This window comes from Saimiri boliviensis, chromosome 9 (genome assembly GCF_048565385.1).
Source record: "Saimiri boliviensis isolate mSaiBol1 chromosome 9, mSaiBol1.pri, whole genome shotgun sequence".
NCBI lineage: Eukaryota > Metazoa > Chordata > Mammalia > Primates > Cebidae > Saimiri > Saimiri boliviensis.
The window spans coordinates 59,419,563-59,439,392 of NC_133457.1; the positions used below are offsets into that span (position 1 = coordinate 59,419,563).

Genomic DNA, 19,830 nt, shown 5'->3' on the forward strand with positions numbered 1-19,830 from the left:
AGGCTGTGTTTGAAGTCTTGAAATGGTTAGTTAGTAATTGTCTTTAAACACTCTGTTCTGGAGTAGAATTTATGTGTGTTTTTAATACATCAGACATTTATTCAGCAAATATTTAGACATTTATTCAGCAAATTGGGTACTTACTCTGTGCCAGTCACTGTTCTAGTTTCTAGATAAACAAAGTTAGAAAACAACCTCACAGTTTGGTGCTGGAGAGATGATAAGCAAGAATTAAGTAGCCAGGATAATTTCTTAAACAATTGCTATAAGATTTCAGAAATAATTGCTATAAAAAATGAGAAAGAATTACATGGTGGTATGGTTATGGAATAGGGATATAGCGGAAATTGTGCTAATTTTAGATTCATTAGTCAAGAAGCCTTTCTTTCAGGAAATCCTGTTTAAAGTAGACCTAAATGACAAGAAGGAGTCATCCAGGCACAGTTCCAGGCCCTGGGAATGAGAGAATAAGAATAATTCTTTTTTTTTTTTTGAGACGGAGTTTCGCTCTTGTTACTCAGGCTGGAGTGCAATGGCGCGATCTCGGCTCACCACAACCTCCGCCTCCTGGGCTCAGGCAATTCTCCTCCTCAGCCTCCTGAGTAGCTGGGATTATAGGCACGCACCACCATGCCCAGCTAATTTTTTGTATTTTTAGTAGAGACGGGGTTTCACCATGTTGACCAGGTTGGTCTCGATCTCTCGACCTTGTGATCCACCCGCCTCGGCCTCCCAAAGTGCTGGGATTACAGGCTTGAGCCACCACACCCGGCCAAGAATAATTCTTATAAGGCATATAAATTAGCATGAGAGGTTGAAATATGGGCTGAATGTGTGAGTACAGAGAAATTGAAAATAAGGGATTGGTTATCATGTGGAAGAGATAGGAATTGGAATACTTTTTTTCTTTTAAAATAACAGCTTATATTGAGAAAAAATTCTTATACACTAAAGTTCACCCTTTTTAAGTATACAACATAATATTTTTAGTATATTCATAGTTTTGATCACCACTATCTTATTTTAGAACATTACCATCATCCCAGATAGAAGCTGTGTATCCATTAGCAGTCACTTCATGTTCCCCTTTCCCCACCTGCTGGCAACCACTAATCTAGTTTGTCTTTGTTTTAAATTTTGTGCAGAAAACGTGATTTCATCAATAAGGACATTTTAAGATGCATGTACAAACTTGTGATCTCAATGTTTATACGGAGACATGTCAGATTAGCTCATATTTATTTTAATTATAATGGTGAACTTCATATTTTATTCCAGATAAAATGAAAGATGCCATCATAGCTAAATTGGCTAATCAGGCTGCAGATTATTTTGGTGATGCTTTCAAACAGTGTCAATACAAAGATACTCTCCCCAAGGTCAGTTATTGTTTTTATAAACAGTTGCTTACTTTGCATGTGGAAATATTTAGACATTTTTTGTGTATGAGAAGCAAGTTGAAACTTATGTATTGTAAAGAAATTTGATGTTTTAATAGAGTTATCTGAAAAATATATAGTGGAAATAGTTTTTCTTTGTAAGATGCATGAACAATTCTTTTATATTTCGGGGATGCCTTTGTCTTTACCTTTTACTAAACTTGGTTTTTCAAGCTAAAACTGTTTCTGGAAAACATTGACCATCTGTTTTCAATACTTTTATTAAATCGAGGCTTTGTGTAGTTCTGAATCATTGGTGGTTTGGTACAAGCATGTATACTTGAGCATGTTGATTATTCACACTTTTAATTATTGTCCTGTTTTCTTAAAGATGAGTCTTAAAGCGCAAAAACAGACCTAAAGAAAAAAGGAAAAGAAAACTTAACAAATTCATCTGATACTTTGATTAGAATTAAGTTTTGCCAACAGGGATAAAAAATTGGGCTACTAATGGACAGCTAAGGAAAAGCAACCATCTTAAACCACATGTCACAGGAAGTATAATGTTTTAATGTAAACCCTTCTGAAGTGACAATTGAAAAGACTGTTCAATGATGATCATTTGTTAATGACAAAGCAAATGACTAACAAGTAGATTTGGAATGATTAATAAAGAAAACTTAAGGTTTGAGTGAAATATATGTTTCAACTATTCTCTTTCAGAAATGTTCAAGAAATGAGTTTCATCATATGGTATCATATACCATATGACTGCATATGCTATTTGTTACATTATTTTTTTTTTAAGTAGGGGAATTTATTGATTTATAAGTCATATTCAGGAATCTTTGTACATTAAAAAATTGCAGACAACTTGGGGGTAAAGTAAAAATGTGCGTAAGTGCATCAATAGTACTTATTACTTAGAAAATGATCAATAAAGAATTAATGTGAAGATTCCTAGGGATTTAAGATACAGCAAGAACCTAGTAGAAATTTGCCCAGGACTCTTGGGTATTAATAGCCTTCCTCTTAAAAAGAGACTTGGGATCTCCTCTCATGTTTTTTTCATCTGAAAGACCTCATGTTCAGCTGCACAGTGTACCGTTACATCCTGTTGGGCCATTAGTTCAGTCCTGTCATGGAGAGAAGAATGTCACCTACAAAGACTTGGAAGCTACCTCTGCAGCATTCCTGGTATTCCTTGAAAATCTCCTGTTTCAGAACCAAGTTGCTCCAGCCTTACCCTGAGAACTGGCATGAGTGTAGTTTGAAATTTAGATGTCTTTTATTATTATTATTTTTTTACTAATAAAGCTCATAAGATATTTTCATATTCTAGTTATAAAACTGAAATATCTGCAAGTAGTGATCCAGGAAGGTAGGAAATTATTCTCTGGGAAACAGGAAAGCACACAAGGTAGTAATTCAATTTTTTATTCTCTTGCATTTTTTGACTAGACAGTGATTGTCTAGCCTAATTTCTTGGATTTTTAAATGTCATATACTTCCTAAAAGCAGTGAGGTTACAGGTTAGGATTTGGCATTTTGGAAGAGCCACTACTGGCATAATTGCTTTCCTGCTTTTTGTCTTTGGATCTTTTAAAATTAATTTTGACTGGAATTATTTTCAAAACAAATAGGCAAAATAATACTTTATCATATCATTGGTCATATACTTAATGCATTTGTCTATGATATGTGTTTTTGAGTCTATGATACTGAAATGTTAGTGTATCTATGATACTAAGTCATTTTTGTATGGCTAAAATTATTAAGAACCCTCCTAGGATATGAATTTAAGTGAAAATTTACTGTGTTTTTTCCTTTAAACATGATGAAACAGTCAGCTATAGAGCAATTTCATTAGTATATGTGAGTAGTGATGGTTTAGTTCGCTCTACAGGGAGGGTAAGGGCTTGTAAGAAAGCTTCTAAAGCCCTGTCCTTGGTGTTCCTCTGTGAATGTCCATTCTACTTCTCTTTCTAATAATGCATGCTTTTCTTTATTTTTGTAAACAAAATGTTGACTTCATGGATCAATTAGAGAGAATTATAAAAGTCTAAATTGGCTTCAGTTAACAGTTAAAAAAAACCCTTAATTTTCATTGGAAGAAAAAAATTTGATTCGTAGATTTCAATCCACACAAAATCATGTCGTCTTCTCTGTTTACACCTGATGACTAACCTATCTCTAAACCATTAATGGGGTGATTCTAATTTCTGTCTTCTTTTCCTTTTTCTTCCTGCATCCCATGTTGTCTGTGGTGGTTTGTGTGGTTGGACTCTCCCCTGGTCAGTATTTTTATTTCCAGGAGGTGTTCCCTGTCTTGGCTGCAAAGCACTGTATCATGCAGGCCAATGCTGAGTACCATCAGTCTATCCTGGCGAAACAGCAGAAGAAATTTGGAGAGGAGATTGCAAGGTTACAGGTGAGTCTCTTGGTAATAAATATTTAAGTAACTAACTTGGATCTCTTGTTTTTTTCCCTAGTGAGATTTCCAACTTTGCCCATAAAAATTTTTCCCATTCATCACTCCTGTCAGAGAGACAAGTGATTGTTTTTATCTTTAGACTTTATCTACTAAATTTTTTTTGAGATCTCATATTTTATCTAAAAACATTCATGCAAAATTTGCATTCAGTTCTCTTTTTTATCCATGTTTATTTTAATGTAAAAATAATTCTAAATTAATTGCCATGCTCCAGGAGTATGTGCAGTGTTTGCCTGGTCTTTGTCTAAACTGGGGCATATACTTCCACAACTTGAGGACAGTGGAGATATGTGTGTACATCTATCTATCTATCTATCTATCTATCTATCTATCTATCTTGTAAACAACAGAGGACCTTCTATGGAGTTGTATTCATACCGTTGGTATTGGGTGTGACCTTGTGGCACCTGAGGCAATTTGCCAGCAGGAGCAAGAGCTGTTTGTATGAGTCATTTGTATTTTGAGTATTGGTAGGTAGAGGATGGGACGATGACTTAGGGCATTTGAGTTAGGGAAGTTTAAATATGGACTGATTATTAGAAGATACTGTGGATGTCTTGGTTCATTTTGTGCTGTTATAGCAGAATACACAGACTGGTAATTGATAAAGAACAGGAATTTGTCACAGTTCTGAAGTCTGGGAAGTCCAGTATCAAGGTGCTAGCTCTGGTGAGGGCCTTTGTGCTGTGTCATCCTTGGTGAAAGGTAGAAGAGCAAGAGAGTGCTAGTGAGTAAGAGAGAGCCGACCTGTTTAACAAAGCCACTCTCTTGATAACTAGCCCTCTCCCATGATAATGACATTAATTTATTCATGTGGGCAGAGGCCTCTTGACCTAATCACCTGTTATGCCCTCACCTCCCAATATTGTGGCATTGGGGAAATGTGAACTTCTGGGGACACATTCAGACCATAGCAGTGGAAGTGTTGTTTAGGAGGTTCAGATTAGTTAGACTTTTCATGAGAAAACAGTCTCACAGTGACCAAGTCAGAGAAAGGCTTTTTAAAAAAGTCGAACCTAGATTTGTCTGGGGCTTCACTTTGATTGTAGTAACTTAGATTCATATATAAAAATGATTTTGAGCATGGAATTTGTGGGAAGGATTCTTTTTTTTTTAAGGCTAGCATATTTAAATTACAAGTTTAGTTTCTTTATTTTCTAGTTTCTGGAAATTAGATTTAAGTAAGCCCATATTTAGTCTCTGTAAATTAGTCAGAGAAAGAACGCCTTTTGAAATTTAATCTCGCTTTTAAGTACCCCTGAAAAAATGAAACTATTTCAAATTCACAGAGTGGGAGGTAGTCTTTTCCTCAGTTGTAGACACATAGATTTTATAGCTTTAGTTTTACAGCTTTAGTCATAGGTTAAAAGTTAAGACAGAAGTTGAGTGTGATGGCACCTACCTGTAGTCCAACTACTCAGGAGGTTGAGGTGGGAGGATTGTTTGAAGCTAGTAGTTTGGGGCCAGCCTGGACAATGTAGTGACAACCTTCTCAAAAAAAAGTTAACACAGAACACACTCACTGATCCATATTTCAAAGAGCAGTTCTTCTTTCCTGTAGGCATGAAATATTTTTTACTTGATTTGAGTGTCTGAGAAGGCAAACAGAGCAAACAGACAAGAAGTTGACTAATAATAAGTTGACTATAGTTTCTCACTCAGAAGAGGATAATACTCTGTGATTCTGATGATTATTAGGAGGTCACACTATTGAACTAGCTTTCTTTTTTTCTTTTTCTTTCTTTCTTTCTTTCTTTCTTTCTTTTTTTTTTTTTTTGTAGAGATAGGTTTCTCCACGTTGGTTAGGCTGGTTTTGAACCCCCAACCTCAGGTGATCCACCACCTCTGTCTCCCAAAGTGCTGGGATTACAGGCATGAGGCACCAGGCTCGGCCTTAAACCAGCTTTCTAGTTATGGCTACTAGCAAAGAGAAATAACTTATTGGTCTTGTGCAAACCAGAAATGAAAATAAAATCACAGTCAAGAAAATCAAAACAATAGATAAAATGGCAGCAAAGGTGTAAAATTACTGGTTAGAATCACTTCTAGGGCCAAGAAAAATTGTACCTGAGCTTAATACAGCTCATGAGTTGTATTTCTTGAACAGTGCAGTTTATGTGGCCCCAGAAGATGGATCTTCTAGTTCATTTTGGTGGATCTTCAAAGGTGATGATGTACAGTTTTCAAAAAGATACAGAAACACACACATATAGACACACGTATAAAAGCATGACTTATGTAGAATGACTACATGTCAAAGATTTATTTAACTCATTAATGAGGGACTAAGCAAGACTGTAACTCTGATTTTGTGAAAGTATTGTTTGTTTTCTTAGTTATGATAGTAGATTGTAGGTATTAAGGAGATTGTCCTTATTAGGAGAATACTTGCTGAGGTGTTTAGGGATGAGGGCTTATAACATCTAACTTCAGTTTCAGGTAGTTCTGCAATAAAAGAAAAAAAGGTACATGATTATGTGTGAGTATGGGAAAGGAATAGATAAAGCAGATGTGGCAAAGTGGTAATTGTTGAATCTAGGTAATTATTTTGTGGGCTTAAAATTTTTCAAAATAAAATTGGGAAAAATCCTTTATTCCCACTGCCCCATAGTTAATTTCCATTAGTTTCTTGTTTTTCTTTCTTTCTTTCTTTGAAATAGAAGCAAATACACACACGCACTCGCGCGCATGGGCGCGCACACCCACACACCCACACACACACACTGCACATTCTCACTTCTCATCTACTGCTCCATAGTTAATTTCCATTAGTTTCTTGTTTTCTTTTCTTTCTTTGAAATAGAAACAGCCGGGCGCAGTGGCTCAAGCCTGTAATCCCAGCACTTTGGGAGGCCGAGGCGGGTGGATCACGAGGTCGAGAGATCGAGACCATCCTGGTCAACATGGTGAAACCCCGTCTCTACTAGAAGTGCAAAAAATTAGCTGGGCATGGTGGCACGTGCCTGTAATCCCAGCTACTCAGGAGGCTGAGGCAGGAGAATTGCCTGAGCCCAGGAGGCGGAGGTTGCGGTGAGCCGAGATCGCGCCATTGCACTCCAGCCTGGGTAACAAGGGCGAAACTCCGTCTCAAAAAAAAAAAAAAAAAAAAAAAAGAAATAGAAACAAATACACACGGGTGCACACTTGCGCGCTCTCTCTCTCTGCACATTCTCAATTCTCATTCTTACCGAAGTGGTAGTACACTGTTAATATATACAGTGTTGTATACCTTCTTTTCTCATGTAACAATGTATCCTGAAGACCTTGGCATCTTTATTCAGCAATAGAGAGACCATCCTTAGAGCTGCATTATAATTCACCACAGTTTATTGCTGTCTCCTATTGCTGGATACTTGTGTGTTTCCAAGATTCTCTATTGTAAAGAATGCTACAGTAAAAAATCAACGTACACAAGTCATTTTGTACTTCAGCAGATGTCTTAGCTTAGGCTGCCATAAGAAAACCATAGACTGGGTGTTTTAAAGAACAGAAATTCATTTTCTCATAGTTCTGGAGCCTGGAAGTACAAGCTCAGGATGGCCAGTATGGTCGTATTCTGGTGAGATTTACAGATGGCCTTCTCTCTGTGTCCTCATATGGTGAACAGCGAGAGCAAGCCCTCTGGTGTCTCTTCTTTTAAGGGCACTAATCCCCTATGAGGTCTTGTAAGGGCACTAATCCCCTATGAGGCCCCACCTTCATGATCTCATATAAACCCCATTATTTTGCAAAGGCCCCCATGTTCAAATACTATCACATTAGGAGTTAGGAATTCAAAATACGAAATTTGGGGAACACAGTTCAGTATATAGCAGCAAGTATATCTTAAATTAATAGAAATGTGATTGCCAGTAGCAATATATAAATATATCTGTAATTTGTTATATATATGGGTTGTTGATCCAATTGGAATTTGTCCTGATGTGTGGTGCTAGATGTGGGTCCAGTTTTTAAAGTCTTCTTCCAAATGGCTACCCAGTTGTCCCCAAACCATTTATTGCAATAACCTTGTTTACCTCACTGATCTGAGATTCTGACTTTATCACACATTAGATTCATGGTATATATTGGGGTCTGTTGTTTCATTGACTTGTTTATCTGTTTATATTCCAGTTCCATATCATTTTACTTATTTATACTTTAGACTGTTTTAATGTCTGGTAGATATTATTATCTCTCATTTAAAAAATTTTCCTGCCTGTCCTTGCTTGTTTCCTGAATTTTGTCATTTTCTGAATTTTTCTGACTGTTCTCACATGTTTCTTCAGATGAATTTTCTTTTGTTTAACTATTAAGGAAAATGTCAAACGTATATAAAAGTATGAATCGTTGAATTTCTGTTAACTTAAGTGATTATCAGTATTTTGCTATTTCGTGTCTTAGCTATTTCCCTTTCCTCCTTATTTTTTTTGAGTATTTTGCAGTTATCTCACATATTTCATTCTTAAGCTTTTTAGTCTATATCTGTAAGATATAAAGATTTTTTAAAAATTAAAACACAAAAATTAAAAAATTTTGCTAGATGGGTCATTATCCCAATCTAGCAAAATTAATATTCATATGAGTTAGTAGTTAATAGTCATAATCCAGTATTATCCACGTCTAGTTTAGTTTTCCCTGATTTTTTTCTCAGGGGTCTTGGTTTGTTCAAATCAGGATACACACACAGTCCTCCCTTTGCATTTGGTTGATATGCCCTCTAAATCATTTGTAACAGCCGCCTCCTTCCCAGCTTCTGTGTTGAGTTTTCTTCACTTTTTCTTGTTCTGTATGTTTTTTGCTGTGATTTCTGTGATGTCAGTTTTCCCTTTTGCTCCTTGTGTAAATGTCTAAGTCTTGCTTTCTTAATAAATTTGTATTTTTCTTTACTTTTGTGAGTTCTGTCCGTTCCCATTTCATATTCCTTTGCTATTTGGCTATCACCCACACCGGTCTGGGCCATCTGGTCTTCTGTTCTTTTGGTCTTGTCATTGTGTTCTTAAGTATTTTTGTTTATTTTAATTTTTAGCATGCTGTTTTCATCTACTTTGCAGCAATATTTCTTTGGTGAGCTTTCATTATCTACTGGAAAGGATATACTGCTTGTTTTCATTTTTTTCTTACAGTTTTTTTTTTTTTTTTTTTTGTATTGAGAGATGAGCTGCCTTTTCAGTTACTTGTATTTGAAGACATTGATCTTGCTGAGGTTTCCTGTGCTTTACAAGCATCATTGTGTTAAGGGCTCCCTCCTGAAGTCCACCTCTCTGGCTCTCAAAGCCCGCCCTGGATTAGGAAGAATCCCACTACTTCTGTACCGTTGCTTCCCTGAATTCCTCACAGCCTTTGCGTTTCAAGTTGATGCATCTACTTTTAAGGTTTATATTTTGCTGGTATTTTCTGAGTGCTTATGCCCTTTCTTCTCCCCCCTACTCTTCTGTTTTCTCTTTTCTGCTTCCTCTAGCAGCCCTGTCTTTTTAGTTAACCTGTCTGCTTTTTTTCTCAGCAGCTTTCTTGGAATGAGGCCCTCAGTATCACATTTTTTTCTGTGGTCATCTGGTAGCATGATAGAGGCCAGTTCCCTTTGCCTTTACCATCACCTGGCAAGGTTTTCTCATCCTGTTTTATTGTTTTCAGATTTTCTTAAAGTAGTTTCAACTCAGGGTGGCCCCCTTAGCACTTCTCTTTTTTCCCTGTGTGTATAGCGTGCCTATGGTTCTGGTACTAGTTTTTGCTCTTTGGGGGAGTGTTCAACCACATTTGAAAATCAAATTTGATTTACAGATTTAAAAAGTGCTTTAAATTTGTGCAATTTCTCATTCCCTAGTTTGCACCGAAGGGTAGCTTTTGTTTTGTTTTAGTTATCTTTTTTTCTCTAAGCATGATACCAGCTTTGGAGGTTAAGATATTTATCATGTTAACCTTGTTTCACTAATTAAAAAAAAAAAAATCAAGAATATTGAATTTTATCAAATATTTTTTCAACATCTATGGAGAAATTTGATTATCATTTTGGAGAATTACGTAAGTAGATTTTCTAGTATGAAACCATTTTTTTATTCTTATAATTTTGGTGTTTTAGACTTGCCTTACCTACTCATCTGGTCATTGTATAATTGTAGATGCTTTCTGTATGCCTAAGAATATAATATATTCTCTATTTGTGGAGTCTAGCATTCTCTATGTCTGGTAAACCAAGCTTGTTAATTGTGTTGCTCAAATCTTCTGTAATCTTACACATTTTTTATCTGGTCCAGCCATTGCTAAGACAGATTTGTTAAAATCTTCCACTTTGAATATGGGTAGATGTATCAATTTCTCATTGTAATTGTTTATATAGATACTATTACATACAAAATTTAAGACTTTTTTTTTTTTTGAGACAGAGTTTCGCTCTTGTTACCCAGGCTGGAGTGCAATGGCGCGATCTCTGCTCACCGCAACCTCCGCCTCCTGGGTTCAGGCAATTCTCCTGCCTCAGGCTCCTTAGTAGCTGGGATTACAGGCACGTGCCACCACGCCCAGCTAATTTTTTGTATTTTTAGTAGAGACGGGGTTTCACCATGTTGACCAGGATGGTCTCCATCTCTCGACCTTGTGATCCACCCGCCTCGGCCTCCCAAAGTGCTGGGATTACAGGCTTGAGCCACCGCGCCCGGCCAAAATTTAAGACATTTTATATCTTTCTGACAAATTGGCAAATATTAAAAGATTATGTATTAAATTTAACCCTAAGAATACTTTTGGCCTTATTGTCTATTTTATATTATGTCAGTATACCTAATACTATTTAAATTTGTATGAGGCTTATGTTCATTTTTTTATAAGGCCAAACATTAAAAAAAAATTTCTTACTGGTGTTGACATGTTGTTCACTTCTTGTGGTGCTGAGTAATTTATTTCAGATCCAACCTTTCACTGAGAGTTAGGCCCTTTGAGATTCTTGCCTTCATGTGAAGGAGTGTAAGAGGTGCATCTCAATTCTCTGTGTTGTGTGGTTTCAAGACCCTTCTCTTGGGCCTTTAGTAAGTTTTAATTGTTAATTATTTGGCTATAGAAATAACCCAACAGCCAGGCTGGGCTCAGTGGCTCACGCCTGTAATTCCAGCACTTTGGGAGGCTGAGGTGGACAGATCACTTGAGGTCAGGAGTTAGAGGCCAGCCTGGCCAATATGATGAAACCCCATGTCTACCAAAAAATACAAAAATTAGCTTGGCATGGTGACGCACACCTGTAATTCCAGATTCTTGGAAGGCTGAGGTGGGAGAATTGCTTGAACCCAGGAGATGGAGGTTACAGTGAGCTGAGATTGATCCACTGTGCTCCAGCCTGGGCATCACAGAGTGAGACTCTGTCTCAAAAAAAGAAGGAAAAAAACCCCAACAGCCAGCTTTTTTCAATGTCAGTTTATATTTGTTGGCCCATGGATTTCTTTTATTATCTTGATAATTCACCTGTGTGTTTGTAGGGATGGCTGCTATGTATTATTCTTCAGTTTTCTGGTATTTTGTGATGGAAGAATTTCCAGGTTCTCCTGTCAGCCACATTGCTGGAAATGCAAGTCTTCAAATTAAATATTTTTTATTTTTTTTTTTAGACCAATGTTTAAATATTTGGTGGAGAAAGAGAAAGAAAATCATCTCCCTCTTTTTTGTTGTTGACATTTTTCTTTTTAGCATGCAGCAGAACTGATTAAAACAGTGGCATCTCGCTATGATGAATATGTTAATGTGAAGGATTTTTCTGACAAAATCAATCGTGCCCTTACTGCAGCAAAGAAGGATAATGACTTCATTTATCATGATCGAGTTCCAGACCTTAAAGATCTAGATCCTATTGGCAAAGCCACACTTGTGAAGTCTACCCCAGTCAATGTACCCATCAGTCAGAAATTTACTGGTATGTCAGTTATTCAGACACACTTTAATCTTATTTTTCTCCAGTTTGCTCTGTTTTTCCAGCTAAAAATCACATAATTGCTATTGTATGCTCTGAATATAATTTTCATTCATCTTGTTTAAAAGGAATATGAGAATAAATATTGTATTGTGTCGTTGGTGCAATGTTAAGATGGAAAGTAAATGATAATAAAGCATATGTAAAGTATACAATAGTTAGAAGACTTGCAACTGCATGTTTAAGATTGTAGCACTTGTCATTTTGTTAACATAACATTTGTTATTTAAGATGCTGCCATTAAAAATAAACAAATATGGTTGGGTGTGATGGCTCACTCCTATAATCCTAACACTTTGGGAATCTGAGGTGGGTAGATTGCTTGAGCTCAGGAGTTCAAGACCAGTCTGGGCAACTGGTGAAACCCTGTCTCTACCAAAAAATACAAAATTTAACTGGGCATGGTGATACAAAATTTAACTGGGCATGGTGGTACATACCTGTGGTTTCAGCTACTCCAGAGGCTGAGGTGGGAGGCTCACTTGAGCCCAGGAGGTGGAGGTTGAAGTGAGCTGAGATCCTGCCAATGTATTCCAGCCTGGGTGACAGAGCGAGATCCTTCTTAAAAACAACAACAGCAACAACAACAAAAAACCCACACAAATATTTCTTTAAACTTGTAAACTTCTAAAAGTGTTATTTGTATAAGATAAATAAATGTTATTATATTGTAGATGTATACAATAAATGACAGCCTCTAGCTGAGATCCCAGGGATAGCATTCTGCTACTGGGAAAGGGTGATTATATGTTCATTTAGCAAACACAAAGTGTTTACCATGTGCCAGGTACTCTTTTAAGCACTTTACAAATACTAACTCATTAGTTTTCACAAGTGCCCTGAAATGGGTACTGTCATTCCTATTTCATGAGGATACTGATGAGTGGTTAAATAATTTGCTCAAGGTCACATAGGTAGGAAGTGTTGGAGCCAGAAATGGAATCCTGCTGCTTTGACCTACTTGGTCAATTTTTTTTTTTTTTTTTTTGAGGTGGAGTCTTGATCTGTTGCCCAGGCTGGAGCGCAGTGGCTTGATCTTGGCTCATTGCAGCCTCTGCCTCATGTGATTCTTCTCCTGCCGCAGCCTCCCAAGTAGCTGGGACTACAGGCACCTACCACAATGCTGGCTAATTTTTGTATTTTTAGTAGAGATGGGGTTTCGCCAGGTTGACTAGACTGGTCTTCAACTCCTGACCTCAGGTGATCTGCCTGCCTTGGCCTCCCAAAGTGCTGGGATTACAGGCCTGAGCCACTGTGCCCAGCCCCCTACTCAGTCAATTTAATTAACAAATGAACAGCGTCACTGAAGATCCCTCAAACTCGGTGATGAACACATCTGAAAAAGTAAAAGAAAATTAAGTTCAAAGAAGAAACTTCTCATTGTTGCCATTGTCCATGAATGTAGTGATCTAAAAATTCTCCTTAAAATTGTGCTTTCTGTAGTGATTTAGTTTTGATCTTTAACTCTAAATAGACTGTTGATATTTTCATCTTTAAATATCAAATATTTATAGACTATGAATATTAGAAAATATGAACAGTCACTCTTACAGTTTGGGTTTTTGTCTTAAAATTTTGTTGTAATTTCTCTTCCTAATTTTAGATCTGTTTGAGAAGATGGTTCCTGTGTCAGTGCAGCAGTCTTTGGCTGCTTATAATCAGAGGAAAGCCGATTTGGTTAACAGATCAATTGCTCAGATGAGAGAAGCGACCACTTTGGCAAATGGGTAGGTAGAGCTTAATTTTAGAGCCTAAAGTTTACCATTTGATTGTTCTTTAGTTTAAGAACATTTTAGTTTCTGAGCTTAGAGCTAAATGTCAAGAGTTTATAAAATAGAAAATTACACATGGGGAACACTGTATTTATGAATCTCTAGCAAATATAGTTGGAAGAAATTATAGAAACAAGGTGAGGATATTTAACTAGAAATTTGTATTTTAAAAAACGTTTATTTGAGGGGAGTGAGAAGTACAAATGAACTAAGATGCATGGTACATTTGGTGTTCTGAACCAATTTTTGTTTCTGATGGATTGAATACTAAGAAGATAATTCATTGATCTAAAAAATTTTGCACACATAAAATATACCCAATCTAAGTATACAGTTCAACTATTATGTATATGAATGTGTGTGTTTGTGTATATACATTTATTTATTTATTTTTGAGACAGGGTCTTGCTTTGTCACCCAGGCTGGAGTGCAGTGGTATAAACATGACTCACTGCAGTCTCAACCAGTCTGGGCTCAAGCAGTCCTCCTGTCTCAGCCTCCTGTGTAGCTGAGGCCACAGGTGCAAGCCACTATCTCTGGCTAATTTTTTAATTTTTTTGTAGAGATGAGATCTCACTTTGTTTCTCAGGCTAGTCTTGAACTTCTGGGCTCAGTGATCCTCCTGCCTTGACCTCCCAAAATGCTGGGATTACAGACATGAGCCACCACACCTGACTATTCAATTAGTATTGATACATGGATGTACCCATGTAACCACCACTATGAATAAGATAGAGAACACTACTATTACCCTAAGAAATTCTCTCATGCCCCTTTCCCTTTAGTCCTTCTCTTGGCTCCTGGCCACTGTTGATCTGCTCCCTGTCATTATTAGGTTAGTTTTACTTTTTATACAATTTAAAATATATGTACATTTAGTAATATAGTGTATTACATTATTACAGTATATACATATGCAGTACTTACAGTATGTACAGTATATACTTTAAATGTATTTTGTTTTTTTCACCTAGCTACTGTTTTTGAGATTTATCTATATTATATGTATCAGTGTGATTCTATTGCTGAGCAGTATTCCAGTTTATGGTTATAGAACAGTTTGTTAATTCTTTCACCTGTTGATGGTCATTTCAGTTTCAATGAACATTCATGTATAAATCTTTGTGTGGACATATTTTAGTTCTCTTGGGTAGATACCTAGGAGTGGAATTCCTGAGTTGCATGGTTAGCATATTTAATTTTATATGAAATTTCCCAGGTTGTTTTCCAAAGCGGTTGTTCCATTTTGTATCCCTATCTGCACTGTTTGAGAAATACAGTTGTTCTGCATTCTCACCGGTAGTTAATACTGTCAATCTTTTTAGTTGTAGCTATTTTAGTGTGTAAAATAGCTAAACCACAATGAGATGTAGCAGTATCTCATTGTGGTTTAATTTGCATTCCCTTAATTACTAATGATATTGAACACCTATTCATATGCTTACTAGACATTCATATATCTTCTGTAAAGGGTCTCTTGAAATCTTTTTCCCAATTTTTAAAACCTGAGTTTTCTTAATCTTTAAACAAGTCCTTTGTCAGATACATATAATTGAGAATATAGTTGACCCTTGAACAGCATAGGGGTGCTGAGTTCCCTGTACAGTCAAATTAGCATATAACTTTTGAGTCCCCAAAAGTTAGCTAATAGCCTGCTGTTGACTAGAAGCCTTACCGATAATAAGAAAAGTCAATTAACACATATTATTGTATATGTATTATATACTATATTCTTACAGTAAAGTAAGCTAGAAAAAAATGTTATTAAGAAAATCATAAGGAAGAGAAAATGTATTTACTACGATTAAATGGAAGTGGATCATCATAAAGGTCTTTATCCTTGGTGTTTTCATGTTGAGTAGGCTGAGGAAGAGGAGGAAGGAGAGTTGGTCTTACTGTTTTAGAGGTGGCAGAGTTGAAAGAAAATCCACATATACATAGACTCACATAGTTCAAATCTGTGTTGTTCAAGGGCCAACTGTATTTCTCTTGTAGTTGGCTTGCCTTTTTGTGTTTTTAGTTTTGATTAATGCATGGATTTTGCCGTCATTTTTCTTTAACAAGAAAGGAATGTTAGTTTACTCTAGCATGTGATTAACAGGCAATGTAAGATTTTACAGAGCTTATTTTCTGAGGAGTTCATTGTATTACATCACTTCATTTGCCTTTTTGTCTTTACATAGTAGTTAGGTGTATGTTCCTTCTTTCCCCATCATGTAAATGCAATAACTGAGGAATTGTTATTGTGCCATAAAACTGAGAACAGATGAAGATTCTGTAATGAAAACTTAGATCATCTATGTTCTATTGACATTTTGCCTAGATAATGTGAAATTATAACTGTTTCTGCTGAAAGAGAGCAAAAAAAAAAGTAGCTATTTTGGTTTTTGTTTCTGACTTGTTAGTGATGCTTTAACAATTCAAAGTGTGAAAAAAGGCTGCTTTTTTAGGATAGAATGTTTGACTTTTAATTACTTAGACTGAAAGAAATTTGAACTGTAAGCCGATACCTAATATATTTTAATGTGGTCATCGTTTTACTTATTTTTTGGCTTTTTTTTTTTTTTTTTTGAGATGGTGTCTCACTCTCTTTTCCAGGCTGGAGTGGTGCAGTGGCATGATCTTGACTCACAGCAACCTCCGCCTCCTGGGTTCAAGTGATTCTCGTGCCTCAGCCTCCTGAGTAGCTGGGATTACATGTGCCTGCCACCATGCCCGAGTTTTTGTATTTTAGTAGAGATGGGGTTTCACCATGTTGAGCAGTCTAGTCTCAAACACTCGACCTCAGGTGATCTGCCTGCCTTGGCCTCCCAAATTGCTGGGATTACAGGCATGAGCCACTGTACCTGGCCTATTTTTTGGCTTTTAATTCTGAATTGTGAACTTAATTTTTTGATTTTTGTTTAATTTTATCAATCATGGATTTTTTTTTTTTTTTTTTTTTTTTTTTGCCTTTTCCTTTTATCTTTGCTTTTTTTTCATTGATAGGGGCTTATCCAGTTTTTCTGGGTGCTAACTCCATTGCTGTTGATTTGGTTATAGAAGATTAAATTAAATATTGATGAGGAGTTATTTTAAATTATTTTAGTCTTCAGCATAACATGATATCTCACTTTTTCAGGGTACTAGCTTCCCTTAATCTTCCAGCAGCAATTGAAGATGTGTCTGGAGACACTGTACCTCAGTCTATTTTGACTAAGTCAAGGTCTGTGATTGAACAGGGAGGCATCCAGACTGTTGATCAGTTGATTAAAGAACTGCCTGAATTACTGCAACGAAATAGAGAAATCCTAGATGAGGTATGTTTTAAAAGATTTGTTTTTCAAGTGTAAACACTGTAATCCCTTGACATCCAGCAGAGATTGGGACTGGAGACTTCCTTCTGCTGGTTTTCACAGTGTAGTTAGTATTCGTCGCTTTGGTGAATTTACTGTGGCCCAGAGCCTTCTCTTTAGCAGAGAAATTCTGGTTGAGTGAGGATGGGTTTCATTCTTATCTTACGGGTAAGTAAGTATACGTTAATGAAACTCATATGACCACTGTGTAAACTAGTATACTATGAGGAGTTAATTATCATACAAACTGTTCAAAGTTTTTGTAATTATTGATTTATTTTCTACATAGGCAGATCAGCTTTCTTGGTGATTATGGAAATTAGACAAAGGAGGTTAGGCCATCAAATGATTTATAAGTCACTGTATCCATTTTCCAGTAGAGATGGCATTTTATTAATAGGAGTGAAATACTCTTTACAGTTCTTTTGGCTAAAGCTAACTGTTTGCCAGTGTTACTCTCTTTTTATAGTGCTTTTACCTCTTCCCTCTGATTGATAAAGTTTCTTTCTTTAGGTATAAATACATTTGACTGGTTATATGGGCTTTTGCTAGTTTAGGAGTCATGTTGTCTCTTTCAGATGACTTCTCTTATCAATGCTGTAATCTATGGTGTTTTGATTTTTCAGTTAACTTTCAGAGGATATTGTATTTGTACCATTTCCAAGTACTTTGGGGCAGGGGCAGAGTACTTAAGAGAGTGTGAATCTTGTGAATGAGAATATTTACCTCCCAGGGTTATTTAGAGAATTAAGTAAGCTAAAACAGTAAGATGCCTAGAGTTTGGACGTATAGGATATGCTTTAATAAGTTACAGCTATTATTACTATTATGATGATGATATATTGTAGTTAGTATAACTGTTGTGATAACAGGTGGTGACTGTCATTCACCTTTCAATCCAAATCAACTTTTGAAAAAGGTTAAGGTGGAAATTGACTGCACTGTTGGCTTGAGAAAGCTGCTATTTATGAGGGGTTCTATATTAATTATACCGTTAACATTCACCGACCTTATGTGTGTAGTCACAGTCAATAAACAGAAAAAAGAAAACAGAATTGGTATTACATAGTTCAGTACTAAAGCTTTTCTGTGTTGTACTTGTAAAAACGCAGAATCTCAGGCCCCATCTCAGACTGACTGTATCAGGATCTGAATTTTAACAGGATTCCCAAGTAACTTGTGTGCGCCTATTAAAATTTGACAAACAATGCTGTACCTTATAGTTCTTTAAAATCTGTTGATTTGTGGGTAAACAAGCATGTGATCTGGTGTTTCACTGAAAGGACATTAGAAATTATTAGACATAGGGAGAAGAAAGTGGAGAGTATTGTGTAAGACCACAGACAAGTGACAGCAGCAGGAAGTAATTGTCTTAGTGAGGGAAGAGACAAACACTAAGAAATGTAGGCATAACACATCAAAAGAAAAGCAGGCTGGGGACATTTAGCAAATAGAAGTAAGAGTAAATCATCATTTAATACTTTGTAGTTTACACATAATTCCGTGGTTAAGGACTCAGTATGGAGAGTTTTATTTGGATTTGATTCCCAGCTCTTAAACCTACCTGTGACTTTGGGTAAAGTACTTAACATCTTCATATTTCAGTTGATCATCCAAAAAAAAAATGGGTGAATAGTAGTTAGCCCATAAGATAGTTGTGAAGTGGAATTTACTTGTGTGTACTACCTAGTAGTTATATAATATTAACATTACTGCATTTTCTTGATTTTAAGTTGCTAGTAATTGGAATATACATGTTTGGTTTTATAAAATTTTTTTGATAGAAACATTGCCTAATGTGTCAATTGTGAGAAGCATCTTTAGAAATATTACTATGGCAACTTATAATTTAGGAAAAACTCACATTGGTGTTCATACATAAGTCTGTTTATCTTAATATGAGGTACTTTTATTTATCTTATTTGATGTTTCTAACAGCCTTTTGGGTTCAGTTACTATTATTCTGTTACTAGTGCTTGGAGAATTGATTTTTTTTTTTTTTTTTTTTTTTTTTTTGAGACAAGAGTCTCGCTCTGTCACCCAGACTGGAGTGCAGTGGCACAATCTCGGCTCACTGTAACCTCTGCCTCCCGGGTTTAAGCAGTTCTCTGCCTCAGCCTCCTGAGTAGCTGGGATTACAGGCGTGTGCCACCATGCCCAGCTAATTTTTGTATTTTTAGTAGGGATGGGGTTTCACCATCGGCCAGGTTGGTCTTGAACTCCTGACCTCAGGATCCACCTGCCTCAGCCTCCCAAAGTGCTGGGATTACAGGTGTGATCCACAACGTCCGGTTGAGAGTCTGATTTTTAAGTAAGTTGTAAATTATGAAGTAAGTTGTTCGTTTCTGGTAGCATGTGGAAATTTTGTTTTGGTCTTGATTTTGATACATTTCAAGTGTCTACTAGTTTTTTTGAATCATAATTTATCATACTTAGGATCTTTAAATCTTAGCTCCCTCCCTATTCATGGGTTCTGTTAGTTCAGTCATTCCTCTTTGTCCATTCTTTTTTTTTTTTTTTTTTTTTTTTTTTGAGACGGAGTTTCGCTCTTGTTACCCAGGCTGGAGTGCAATGGCGCGATCTTGGCACACCGCAACCTCCGCCTCCTAGGTTCAGGCAATTCTCCTGTCTCAGCCTCCTGAGTAGCTGGGATTACAGGCACGGGCCACCATGCCCAGCTAATTTTTTGTATTTTTAGTAGAGACGGGGTTTCACCTTGTTGACCAAGATGGTCTCGATCTCTTGACCTCGTGATCCACCCGCCTCGGCCTCCCAAAGTGCGGGGATTACAGGCTTGAGCCACCGCGCCCGGCTGTCCATTCTTTCCATAGTGTCCTCATGAATTTCTTTTAGATTGATAGTATCAGCTCTACATATCACTTAACATATCTTTAACAGTTTCTCTTCGTACTCTTGT

At 36.5% G+C, this 19,830-nt stretch overlaps 1 protein-coding gene across 2 annotated transcripts in view; it reads left to right on the top strand.

Annotated features, from left to right (window-relative positions):
* The window catches only part of PDCD6IP (programmed cell death 6 interacting protein), a 75,023-nt gene that overhangs the window by 24,438 nt on the left and 30,755 nt on the right, over nucleotides 1–19,830 (top strand). The window contains exons 6-10 of one of the 2 annotated variants that reach the window (XM_039461812.2): nucleotides 1,279–1,379; nucleotides 3,679–3,810; nucleotides 11,527–11,749; nucleotides 13,410–13,533; nucleotides 16,700–16,877. In XM_039461812.2, the coding sequence (XP_039317746.1) occupies nucleotides 1,279–1,379; nucleotides 3,679–3,810; nucleotides 11,527–11,749; nucleotides 13,410–13,533; nucleotides 16,700–16,877 (758 nt within the window). The remainder of the gene's footprint in view (nucleotides 1–1,278; nucleotides 1,380–3,678; nucleotides 3,811–11,526; nucleotides 11,750–13,409; nucleotides 13,534–16,699; nucleotides 16,878–19,830) is intronic. The other variant, XM_039461813.2, reaches the window with a different exon arrangement.